This window comes from Hydra vulgaris, chromosome 03 (genome assembly GCF_038396675.1).
Source record: "Hydra vulgaris chromosome 03, alternate assembly HydraT2T_AEP".
NCBI lineage: Eukaryota > Metazoa > Cnidaria > Hydrozoa > Anthoathecata > Hydridae > Hydra > Hydra vulgaris.
This window is the reverse complement of record NC_088922.1, coordinates 26,581,078-26,595,015: the sequence shown is the minus strand read 5'-3', so window position 1 is coordinate 26,595,015 and position 13,938 is coordinate 26,581,078. Positions and strand designations below refer to the sequence as shown.

Below are 13,938 nucleotides of genomic sequence, written 5' to 3'. Positions count from 1 at the left end.
AGACTGTCAAATTTTTTGTTGATCATCTGAACCATGAATCTTGTTTATAACTTCAGTAGATTATTCAATATCCTCCCACTTCAATACCTGATCAAGTCCAATCCATGCTAATATCTCAGTCCCACCAAAACTGTTTTCCCACAGTTGAATATAAGAAATACATTGTTTATAAAAGGAATTTACCTCTGTCATAAATGTATTAACATCCTGGGCACTAAATTTTCCAAGCAACTGTTTTGCTTCTTGTGGGACAAAATTACTATTGATTCTTTCCTCAAAAATAATTTTTGTCGCATTTGATTGACTTTTTTCCATAACTAATACAGTTTTATTAAAACTATTTAGCTGTCCATGCACAAACCAGAAATATAGCTCACCTGTTTCACTTTCAAAAAATACTTGCAAAGCACGTGGACAGTTTTCTTGAGAAATAAAATATGACTTCAGCGCCTCAAACAAAATTCTTTCAATTGCAGGTAACAATGAAAGAAGTCTAGTACTTCCATGCTGGATTGTTTTTCTATATTCCACATTAACAAAATCACAAAACTCCTTTAACTCAGTTACTCGAACTGTGTAGATATGAAAACACTTATATATTTTAACTAGAGCTTCAATTTCAATTGGAAGACTGTCCACAGCAGATTGAAGTGTATTATGCACAGTATGTGCACCTCGACCAATGTTAACAATTTTAACACCAAGTTCTTGCTTGAGCCTGTTGTAAACATTATTTTTACCTTTTCTATGTACTCCACCAAAATTTGTGTTACAATTGTCAGAACAAAAAGCAGCTATTTTTTTATTAACTTCATGATGCTGCAATGTCAAAATTAGCTTATCAATGAATATTTTAGATGCTTCCCCATCATCAGACTCAAAATCCAGAAATTTTTACTTTCAAACTTCCAGTGGTAAAAAGTAACAACAACTGGTGATAGTTTTACTTCTTTTCTATTTGATGTGTCATTAAAAATATTTACAAAATGTGTCTTCTGTAAGTCTTTTTCTTCATCATGTAACCCTTTTACAGATAAAGGTGAAAGAACATTTAAAATTATTGCTTGACATTTGGTTCTTGCAGCACCAAATTTGGGTTCAAAAAAATTTTGAGATTAGTTTTGAATTGTCAGAATTTGACTGTATTTCAAAACTAATCTCAAAATTTTTTGAACCCAAATTTGGTTATCGGATAAAGAAAAGTTTTTCTATTAGAACATTTAAATAAAAATGGAAAATATATTATTTTGATAGATAAAAATATTCAACAAATTCTAAATTGGCATATGGCATATTCAAAACATATGAATGAGTCAGATGTTTTGAAGCTCAAATCATGAATTGCTGTGTGAAAGGCAAATGTAGCCTCCTTTGCTGCAATAACTAAATCAGCTTCATTGGGTCCATCATTTTTTAAAAATCCTTTAGGTTTGTGTTTGGCACAGTTTATATGGCATTTAATATCTGCTTGTGCTTGCATGTGCAACAGAAAATTCTGTTAAACAATGCTGACAAATCACTTTGTTATCCTCATCACTAATTTTTTTCACAAATGGGTAATCTTTTTGAAGTTTATTTTTAAATTTACAACTTCTTTTTGGCATATTAAACAAACAAAAAATTCACAGCTCTGTGTACACATACACTAATAAAGTCAATGGTTAGCGTTATTTGAGATGATTCAAAATAAGACTTTGAGTTCTTGATAAAACCCAGACTTAGAAAGAAATTATTAATATTTGTATTAGTATCAAAACATTATGAATTTCATAGTCTCCGCTTTATTCAAAATTCAAAATCATCATTTTGTTCAAGACAAAATAAAAATAAAAATTATTTTTTCCCCAAAAATGGGACAGAACAAAAACCGTTTTGACACTAGGGCAAATGGTATAAAACCGGGACAATTTCAGTCAAAACAGGATGGTAAGCCTATATATATATATACATATATATATATACATATATATATATATATATATATATATATATATATATATATATATATATATATATATATATATATATATATATATATATGCACATTGGATAAGCAAACAAATCAACGACATACACTATGCTAAATCCAATATCAGGCGCAAAAAGAGATCTAACAACAACGATGACAGAATAGACCTTGGAGTCACAATAAGTCAAGATCTTAAGCCAGAAAAACAAGTTGATAAGGCCGCATCAATCGCAAATAAATTTTTTGGACTGTTAAAAAGTACGTTTGTATCGCGAGATCCAGCACTATGGAAAAAACTCTATACAACATATGTCAGACCACATTTGGAATATGCAGTATGCACTTGGTCACTATCGACAAAAAAGGACCAAAAAACACTTGAAAAAGTTCAGCGACAAGCCACCAAGATTGGACTCACAATGAGGCAACAGAGCTGTAAAGAAAGGCTAATCAAACTCAACCTAACTAGTCTAACTTTGGGTCTACAAAGGGGCGACCTCATTCAATAATTTAAAATATTAAAAGGAATCGACAAAGTGAAATGGTGTGTACCAACAATCACAAGAGAGCCAAGAACTGGTTGTAGAGGACAACTTAGCAAAGAATTAGTCCGTAACAGCGCACTGCAAAGCAATTTCTTCACTAACAGAATCGTGAACTGTTGGAACTCGCTATCTGACGATACAGTGAACTAACACTTTTCAAATAAATTAATTGTGACAGGTTTCATATATGTATATGTATATATATATATATATATATATAATATATATATATATATATATATATATATATATATATGTATATATATATATTTTATATATATATATGTAATATACATATATATATATATATATATATATATATATATATATATATATATATATATATATATATGTATATATATATATATGTATATATATGTATATATTTTATGTATTTCTAAATATAGTATACATGTAGAGTTTTCCTAGTTTATTATACTTTGTTTAGTTAATACATATATTTTATTTAGAGGTAGTAAAATTATTTGTGAGCTCGCTTCAAAGAAACGAGAAGATAAATTTACACAGTCAACTTGAAAACTACACTATTAATGCTTTACTACAAAGTAAAGTTAAGGTATTATTAAAGTTAAAGCTTTTTGATGTTTAGTATCAGCATGAAAAGTAATGCATGGTAAGTATTGAAAATGGTATGGTAGCATGAAAAGTAATGCATATTTTTATTCTTTTATTAAAAATTACTAATTAAAAGCTGCAAACAAGTACCAATTAAGCTGCAACAAGTACCAATTAAGCAACTTCCTTAGATACTAAAGATAAACAGAAATATAAGTTGAAAAAAAAGTGATTATCAAACAAAAAGTATTGAAGAATATGAATGAACAAATACACTTAAATATTAACTAAAAAAGATGAAGTTTTTTATGAAATAAAGTTTTTTAGAAAGGTACAAGTATTAAATTGTATTAGATACCATTTACATAAAAGATATACCATTTACATTTACCATATGCCATAATCTATTTATTAGATATTTTGAGGAATAGTTTAGTTAAAAAAAATCTCTTTTGAGTATTTTAGGTCCATTATGTGAGCATTACACTCATAATAAGGTATTGGTCTGTTAAATAGCTCAGACTTAAAAATTTGTATAAGTTTGCTAGTGTTTTTTAATATGCTCCTGAATTAAATTAATACATCAATTCTAAAGTAGTAGATTAATTTATGATAGTGTTGAGAGTGTGTTGCTTTAATGCTTATACCACTGTAATTAAAATTGAATGGAAACTATATTCTAGCATAGCATTTTCTTGTATAAACAACTTATTAAGTATGTTATTATAAGAGAAAATTTAGTATTTTTAACTTATATAAAATTTTTTTTGTCATTTATTTATTTATTTATTCATTGTTATTATTGACAGGTATAATGCTAAGATAATTATTGGATTTGTCTAGGATTAAAAAAACAATGTTTTAAATGTCACATATAAAGTCTGTGTGCAGCAATACAGTTCTCACCCATGCTGTATATGGTACAATTACTACCACAGTAGTAATTGTACCATATTCAGCAGGTAGTACCACAGTTAACATGTTTTTTCATACATGTGCATTGTGTGTCAAGGCTTCTGTTTTTGAGTAAAATAACTAAGTATTTTGTAATAAAAGCAAATATAAATAAAAAAATATAAATAAAAAAACACATTTACAAAATTACTTATAAAACTCTAAAAATTGATAAGTTATATTAAGCTGCCATTTTTTAATAGTTTATGACAGCTAACATTTTTTAACATTAAAATGTAAATTATTAAAAATAAGCTGTATAAAAAAAGTTGTCAAAACGGATCAAAATGTTAAAAATATTTTTGCATGTAAACTAATAAAAAAATAATTTTATTTAAATAAGTTTTACGATCGATGCAGCACTTATGTGAACAAATTAATGTGGCCCGAGTTTATAAATCCTAAGTTATAAAGTTATAAAGTTATTAACTTGATATTTTTTTTATCGTTCTAGATATTCTTTTTTTAAAGAAAGTTTTTTTTTTGTTGCTTGAAAGGGATCGGTAGTTAGTAAAACTCATAATCTATTAAAAAATTAAATTCAAACAACATTAAATTTACACTTTTAATTGACCATGTAATAACTATTAAGCCCGTACTAATAAAATTTTTAGGGGAGGTTGATTTTAAAAAAATAGCAGTTTATAATAGCAATAAAAATGTTGCTTAATTTTTATAAGAATATTTGCATCAAACAAAAGAATTTGATAAAAATAGGGGGCTCAATCGCACCTGACGACCCCCCTTCCCCCATGGTAGGGGCATGACTATAGTTACATAAATTCTGGACTGTAATTTATTTTTCTGAAATTCTCAATCTCAGTTAATTAATTTGTTTTTAGACTGCAAAAATATATTTTATTAGTTTGGTTATTTTTTTTAGGTTCAAAACAAAATCAATGAAAATAATAAAAATATGCAATTTTTAGTTTGGTAGTAAACTTAAGGCCGAAACAAACAATTGAATAAAAAAATAAAAGACCCATAAAAACAAAAAAAAAAAAAGCCTATACAACATTCTCGTATAATGTTGTCATTGCCCATTGTAATGTTATACAATAATTTAAACACATAACTGTAGTATGTACTACATTTCAATCATTTTTTAAATAAACGTATTTTATTTTGTGGTTATAGAAATAGTACAACACCCTCATTATTAAAGGCATAGTATAACACCCTTATATTACTATTACATTAAATAAAAAGACATTACTTTTGAAAGCAGTACGTTAATTACAACAACAATTACTCAATATAACAGTAACATGATAGTTGTAAAAACATCATTGTTACCACTAAATAAATGAGACAACTATAGTTAATAAACAATTATAATATATATATATATATATATATATATATATATATATATATATTATATATATATATATATATATATATATATATATATATATATATATATATGTATGTATGTATGTATGTATGTATGTATGTATGTATGTATGTATGTATGTATGTATGTATGTATGTATGTATGTATGTATGTATGTATGTATGTATGTATGTATGTATGTATGTATGTATGTATGTATGTATGTATGTATGTATGTATAATTGCTCTGTTCTTTAAGAACATTGAGCACTCTGTTTGTAGAATACACTAACATAATTTATATATATATATATATATATATATATATATATATATATATATATATATATATATATATATATATATATATATATATATATATATATATGACAACATGTTATATCAAGTTGGCATTAACTAAATGGTAGAGATAAAAAATTTATATATACTTTTTATAATAAATCTCAACTAGCTTAATTTTTTTTTTTTTTAGATAAAAGAGTTAGGTTTGCAATACTTTAATTGGAACAAAGATGAAAATCATGAAAAGGTTATATAAGTTTAAAGTTATTCAGTTATTATAAATTTTATAAATTTAATTAAGTTAATTTCTTACTTTTATTAAATAGGTATAATGCATAAATGGATTTGAAATAAAGTATTTATCTGGATGTGTGTAATAGTTATCTATAACATATTGTTTTTATTATATTTTTAATAAAAAGTGTTTCAATATTGCAATTTTTTTAAATTCAAATGTGCATGCTGTTTAATCCCATTCTCTGGTGTTTTCTGACTACAGAGAATCGGATTTGAAATGGGAATTAAAATTTCTTTAATAAATATGCAAAAATTTTTTAAAAGCTATATATTTCAAGAATGATAAATGATAAACTTTGTAATTGGTTCTTGGAAAAATTTTCTTTAGGTATTTGTTCCTGGCTACCAGCATTAAGTTATGTTGCATTTTTAAAAGTTTGTTTCCATCTACAAAGTCCTGAATAAGACATGTTTACCTCTGCACAATCGCTCACTCAAGTCAAATTTTAAACAAAATCACATAAAATGAATACATCCAACAACTTTGGGGCTTTTTTCTTCCTCTACTACTTTACTGTACCATCAAGAACATATGAAATTTTTAACAAGATCCAATTTTCTAAACCTACCGGCTCCTAAAGTTCAATACACTCAGATATGATTGGTAGCTTAGGTTTTCCAATCCTGAACTTGTTCAAAACTTCATACTGAAATAATCTGTTCAATATCTTTTTCTTCACCTTCTGCTCTACATCTTTATCATCACCAACTGCTCCTTCAAATTCCAGCCTTAGCATACTGGCAACTTTAGACTTGTGTCCGGTACCAGTTATGTCTTAGCATTATGGAAACTAATATGGACCCAAGCTTGGGATATTTATCTTTGATACAAAAAGCACTCTTAAAAGTTGCAAGATCATTTGATGGTGAGTTTGCAATTAAGTATCACTTTAGAAACCAGGATGCAAAATATTAGATATTATAAAAGCTAATGGATCTGTCCTCTTTCTTTCCTTTTTAATTATAATCATGGTAATTTTATCAATTACTCTTGAGGTAAAATAATGTATAAAGCATCAACCATAAACCTGACGAGTAAGAATTTTGTGAACGGAGCAAAAGATAATAATAGTTCCAGAGTGTGTTTTGGTATTGGACTCTGTTTTGTTGCAACAATTAGCTAACTTTTGATCTACAATGTCAAAGTATTGTAGGAGATTTAAAATTACTTTAGCTTGGTTACCACCTTCGGAGCTTGTTGACTAAACAGCACCCTGCGGTATGTCATCCATATCATCCATATTAGTTGATGTAACCCTGACTTCTATTCTTTCAATAAAAACAGATATGTTTAAATCTTTATCCTGTTTACCTGCTTTTCATCAAAATGAACACAAAGCTTCTTTCTCTTCAGACTATTTATAATATCTTGCCTGATCTAGTTTTCTAATATCTTTCTGGACTTCTTTCTGTAACCTATATTTACTGATAAATGTTTTCTAGATATACGCCAGCTTTATTGCAGATTGCAACTTCTAGTGCATACCTACTCAGAATTGAACAGAAACTGAAGCAAGACAGTCAACCAGATCTTCAGCACTTATGTTTATCATTGTCTTTTATTTATTAAATTGATTTATCAAATTGATTGAATGTGTTATATAAAAATATATAATTTTCAATTATATATATATTTTCTTATTTTAATAATTTTGTACTTGGTAAACTTGGTTACAACTGTAAAATTTTAAAAATATTTGTTTAGGAATCAAAAACCTTTTTTTGCTCCAACAATACCATAGCTAATTTGTTAGTTTTTCCAAGTTCTTTTAATAAGGTAAATTTTAGTCATAATTGTTATTGATATACTCTTACTGTATATAAAGTAATTGTTTAAGATATTAGTGTAAAGTAATTATGTAGATTAATTATATGACTAGCAGTAGGCAACCCATAATACGGGTTATTAGTAAATAAATTACTAATAACAATTTAATTTTTTATTTATTTTCTCTAATGAAATATAAATTTATTAATGTTTTTTAGTTCTGCTTACTTTTATTTTTCTTGGCTTCCTATTTAAACTAAAATGTAAGCTTCATTAAAGATACATTTAACTTTCATTAAAGATACAGATTACGGTCAAATTTATTTTGCAATGTTCGAACGTTATATGCGCCATTCACAACAAAATCGTTATGTTAAAATATAACTTGAATTATATGCATAGATCATCCAAGTCTTATTTCAAAATTGCGGAAAATTATTTAGATAAAATATCCGGAATATATTTTCCCTTTTCTTCCTCTTAATTTTACTTTTAACTGAGTAGTTTCTAATTTTTTTTAAACTGTTCTTTATTTTTCTAAGAGTGATGAGTGAAGCTTAAAAAATAAATATTCACAAAAATTATACCTTAACTTGTATGTTAATATAACTTATTAATATATAACTTGTCAACTTGTATGAAAAGAAATTCTTTTATTCAAGAACACAATTGCTTTTACTCAACATTTTTGAAGTAATTGTTACGCTTTACATGAATACAAATTTGATCAAAATTGATAAATGTATTCACATAAAGGTGAGGAATTAGTCTAAAAGATAAATGTATTCACATAAAGGTGAGCAATTAGTCTAAAAGATAAATGTATTCACATAAAGGTGAGCAATTAGTCTAAAAGACAAATGTATTCACATAAAGGTGAGCAATTAGTCTAAAAGATAAATGTATTCACATAAAGGTGAGCAATTTGTCTAAAAGACAAATGTATTCACATAAAGGTGAGCAATTAGTCTAAAAGACAAATGTATTCACATAAAGGTGAGCAATTAGTCTAAAAGATAAATGTATTCACATAAAGGTGAGCAATTAGTCTAAAAGATAAATGTATTCACATAAAGGTGAGCAATTAGTCTAAAGGATAAATGTATTCGCATAAAGGTGAGCAATTAGTCTAAAAGATAAATGTATTCACATAAAGGTGAGGAATTAGTTTAAAAGATAAATGTATTCACATAAAGGTGAGCAATTAGTCTAAAAGATAAATGTATTCACATAAAGGTGAGCAATTAGTCTAAAAGATAAATGTATTCACATAAAGGTGAGCAATTAGTCTAAAATATAAATATATTCACATAAAGGTGAGGAATTAGTCTAAAAGATAAATGTATTCACATAAAGGTGAGCAATTAGTCTAAAATATAAATGTATTCACATAAAGGTGAGGAATTAGTCTTAAAGATAAATGTATTCACATAAAGTTGAGCAATTAGTCTAAAAGCGTTGAGTAAAAGCAGCTGCTTTTGTTATTCACCCAGCATGCACTATGGAGTAAATAACAAAAAAGATTCTATATATCAATGGCATATATATATAAATATATATAAATTCTATATATCAATGGCATAAAACTACCAGAATCAAACAGCGTAAAAGATCTAGGTGTAATATTTTCTAAAAATCTCAAATGGAAAGATCAAGTTATTTCTGTAACAAATAATGCAAAAAGAATGTTAGGTCGAATTAAAAAACTGCTTGCATGATTGGACTGTCATTTACTTAAATCACTATAAGTGATTTATCCGTGAGACTTTTTTCACTTTTAGTTTTTTTCCACTTTTTTTTAATTTTTTGCCTATGAAAAGTGTTTCCCACAAAAAAAAATTATAAAATAACAAATGCATAGTAACTCTTTGCAAAACTTTTTTATTTTATGAAAATTTTTGCTGTGAGCGATAATTAGTAAGATATTTGTGTTTTATGACATAACGGTAAAATGCAAACAAAATTTTGTTGTTTTATTTTGAAATTGAACGTGTTTTATCAGTTTTCTTTTTAAAAAGTGATAAAATACAAAATCAAAATGCCAAATTCAGCAAATAAAAATCTAGACTGCAGAAGGACTGCTTGCATTTTTTGCATCAGAAAAGCTGAAAAAGAACTTACAGAAAGCCTTATGACAAGCATTAAACAAGTTCTTGTTAACTTCAAAGATGACAGAGTTCCTTTGGCAATCTGTGACAACTGTAGAATTCAACTTGGAAAACTAGAAAGAGGACAAATAAAAAGCTTTAATTGTCCTCTTTCCAAAAAAAAGTTTCTTAGTTTTTCAATTTTGAATCGATTTTAATAAAGCCACCAACAAGACTGACTACAACATATAACTGCTTAATCTTCAGCTCTACAACAACTATTCTAGGAACTCATGAAAACCAAAAGCATGTTGCAAATTCAGCAAAACACAGATTTTTTTAACAATCAGATGAGAAAGTTAGGATCTGCTTTGAGTCCAGTCATAATTTTGGAACTTAACTTTCAACAGAAATTTCCTCAAGCAGGTCAAAAGCCAAATGACCATTTTACAGTCACAAGTATTCAGCTCAGTAATAGCAATACCACAAGTCAAGTTGTTTACTGTTGGGATCTCAACAAACCTATTGAAATATTCATGTCAGCAAGAAAAATGTCTTACTTTGCTGTTTAAGTTTAAGCTTTACCCTCATTATGGTTCAAAATGAAGATGAGCCTCAATACCCACTTCAGAAAACTGTCAGAATGATGGTACCTTCATCATCAAAAACTACCAGTGTCAAGCAACAAATGCTGGTAGCAATTTCATAACGTACTCCTGAGACCTATGCCAATATCAAGTCCATTCTTGATCTCATCAAAGTTCAAGAAAAGTGTGCCAATAATTCCCTAGTTGTCTCATGTGATATGAAGCTTGCCAATATAATGTGTGGCATACATTCTCATAGCAGCAGGCACCCTCACTGTTGGTGTGACATTGAGTTATCAAACCTCCTTAACTGTGGAAGCCTGAGAACTTTTGGTGGCATAAGAAGCAAGCAGAAAGAGTTTGTCAGCTCAAATAATGATTTGAGAAAATCAAAAGTCTTTCAAAATGTGGTGCATCTTCCACTGTTAAAGTTTCCAGACCAAAAGCTTATCTTAGAAGCTATTTCACCAATGGAACTACATTTGTTGCTTGGTGTTGTGAATTATCTAGTGAAACATCTGATTGATTCTTTAGCCTGGTACAAAGGAATGGTCATCAGCATTGCATATTCCTCTTCAGCCATACCATGGTTATCATTTCAATGGCAATGATTGTATGAAACTTTTGAGAAATTTGAGCAAGTTGCAGTAGGTTACTTCAAAAATTATAAAATTCAGAGACAGCTTTATCAAACTCCCAATTTCCATCACACCAAAAGTATATGCTGTTTTTCATCACATGCATGCTTTTTCATCATGTCATTTCATCAAAATAAAAAACTTCGTCTCTTCAGTGAACAAGCAACAGAAGCTCTACACTCAAACTTCAAAACTCACTGAGAATCCCCACCACATCCTGGTAGTACTGCGGTCAACTTATTTCTTCGCAAAGCGGCCTTGTTTGTTGAGGTTTGTGTTTCCGAGTTATAGAGTTGAGAGAGGGTTGTAACCACAAAAGTAGCCTCCTCGACTGTAGTGGCCCTGTCGGCCTTGGGGAGGTGAATAATAATAATAATAAAAAAAAAGAATATATTTACTAGTTGTTTTTGATGTTTTTTGCAAGTCATGTGGGATATATTAAACAATATATGTTATATACTTAGAGAAAATTAAGTTAAAAAATAAAATTTTAAGAGTTGAATGCCTGTTTTTGATCTATTATGAATAACTTAACTTGGGTATTTTTTTAATCATTTTTAATAAAAATACTTTTTATTTTCTAAGGTCTAAGGACCCATTATTATTTTATAATTTTTTTTTTATGGGACAGAGTTTTGACCCTCATTTGGTGGAAAAAATAAAACCAACCACAGGTGAAAACTAAAAAAAAAGTGGAAAAACTAAAAGTGAAAAAAGTCTCACGGATGGTTTGGATTTCAAAACCACTTACTATGTATCTCTACATGTGTCTAGAATCACCTCCTAAAATATCTTTTTTGAGGTATTTCATTAGTATTACTTTCAGAATTTTCAAACTGTGACAATACAACAATTTAATGTAGTGTTTACACAATACAACAATTTTTTGAATTATTTACACAATACAACAACTTGAATTTATGCTACTTATAATGTTTACATTAGAGATTGCGATACATTATATGTAGTTTATATTAGTTATACACAGTTTATATTAATTATCTAAATTAAGTATATATTAACTGCAGTATTACAGTTGTTAGAGCACTGACTTTTGATCATAAGGTTGATGATTCAATTTCCACTCTAGCTGTATAAGCACAATTTTTGTATTATACATTAGGTTTTCTTGGAGTAAATAGAAAAAAATGATAAAAGTATATATCTTTTTATTTATAGAGTACAATAACATCAGACATCTGTAAGAACTATAAACAACTATCAAATGCAATTCAGCTTCTGGAGAAAAATAATAGTTTTATAGCAGCATTAACGGTATTCTATTGTTACAATAATTTATCTCGACTTTTTTTAGGAAAATTTATAATTTGATTTTTTCAATAGAATTTATCCTTTGTAAAAGATATTGAAACCACAATTCAAAAATTAAGTTATGAGATTAATCAAGAATTTTTTCATTTTGAGGTATTTAATTTGTTAAATAAAAATAGTTGAAAAAATTTTTAATGAGAAAGGTTTATTTGCAAAAATATTTTCTTGATGCTGATTTAATAAGATAAATGTTTTTCTTGATGCTGGTTTATTTAGATAAATATTTTTCTTGACAGAAAGATAAATAGGCTTTTTTTTTAAACTTTATTAGTTTTTCTACTTATCTTGAACAAAATAAAAATGTATCATTAAAGGAATTATTTTAGGGTATATACTCAAGATTTTTACATGAGTATGAGAAAATTTTTAATCCAGCTATTGAATTTGTAAATAATTGGCATAACAATCTTTATTTAAAATCTTTGATGTGTAATGAGAAATATACAACTTCATCTGAATCTTCAGAGGAAAATTTTATAGATAATGAGCCACATATAAAACCTTTGGGAAGAGATTGTAAGTTTTTTTATTCTTATATACTAGCTTAATCTATATGATGTTTATGCTCTTTTTTTTTTGTTTCTATGGTTGCGGAAATAAAATTTATTTGTTATTTTAATTTTAGTTTATGTTATGCTTTGGTATTATTTTTAGATGATAAATCTGTTTGCAAAGTCAAATTAAAAAGTTTTATTGAAAGTTTGAAAGTGTTATCAAATGGCAATACAGCGATAGTTGAATTTTTAACATCATTATTAAATGGAAAAATTTTGTATACACCAAATAATCAAAAAACAAAACTAATAATTCAAAGAATTTCCTCGGTATGTTTTTTAAACTTTAGCTGTTTTTTTCTCTTTATTTAATAGCAATATTGACTTTATTGCTCATTAAACTAAATAGCTTGGGTCTAACACCAAGGTCTGTCTTTGACCCTAGCTTATGTTCAGTTCCTTCTTGATGTACTTTAGGTGGTTAGACCATGCAATCATCTTTTTAAATATTTTATCTTGTACTTCTTGCATTTCCTACATAGTTTCCTAAATCCAAGCAGGTGTAGAGGGTTTAGTTCCTTCTTGTCGGTTTCAAGCCAAGCCACATTCTTCTGGTTTTTACTTACTTGTGCAGCTGCTATTTTTTATTATAATTTTTTCAGCTTTTTCACAAGAACAACTCTATTGAGAACAATTGCCTTTTCATTAATGCAAGAAAACAATGTAAAATAATGTTGTCTGATACTAAGCTCGAATATTCTTAATTTTCTAAATTCTTTTTGCAAAAGTTAAGTTCTAAAGACTTTTAGAAAATTTTCAACATTGTCATTAACAAAAATAAGAATTGTGCAGAAATTTTTTGTTAAGAACTTTTTCTCTAATTCATCTTTTCCTCTAATTCATTCTTTAAATTGAATGGACACACTCTCTTGCCATTCCAGTTAAACAGGTTAACTTATCAATAGACGTCCAAATCACTCCGAATTTCATTGTTAAAGTCATTTCTCAATTAAACTCTTATACAGATTGGCGTAAAGACCTCATTCTTGCCA

At 27.5% G+C, this 13,938-nt stretch overlaps 1 protein-coding gene across 2 annotated transcripts in view; it reads left to right on the top strand.

Annotated features, from left to right (window-relative positions):
• LOC100201937 (ATP-binding cassette sub-family A member 2) overlaps positions 1-13,938 on the top strand; it is a 142,604-nt gene that overhangs the window by 16,165 nt on the left and 112,501 nt on the right. For both annotated transcript variants that reach the window (XM_065792796.1, XM_065792797.1), the window contains 7 exons: positions 2,985-3,091; positions 5,874-5,930; positions 7,686-7,757; positions 12,240-12,335; positions 12,405-12,485; positions 12,719-12,908; positions 13,047-13,216. In XM_065792796.1, coding sequence (XP_065648868.1) covers positions 2,985-3,091; positions 5,874-5,930; positions 7,686-7,757; positions 12,240-12,335; positions 12,405-12,485; positions 12,719-12,908; positions 13,047-13,216 — 773 coding nt within the window. The remainder of the gene's footprint in view (positions 1-2,984; positions 3,092-5,873; positions 5,931-7,685; positions 7,758-12,239; positions 12,336-12,404; positions 12,486-12,718; positions 12,909-13,046; positions 13,217-13,938) is intronic.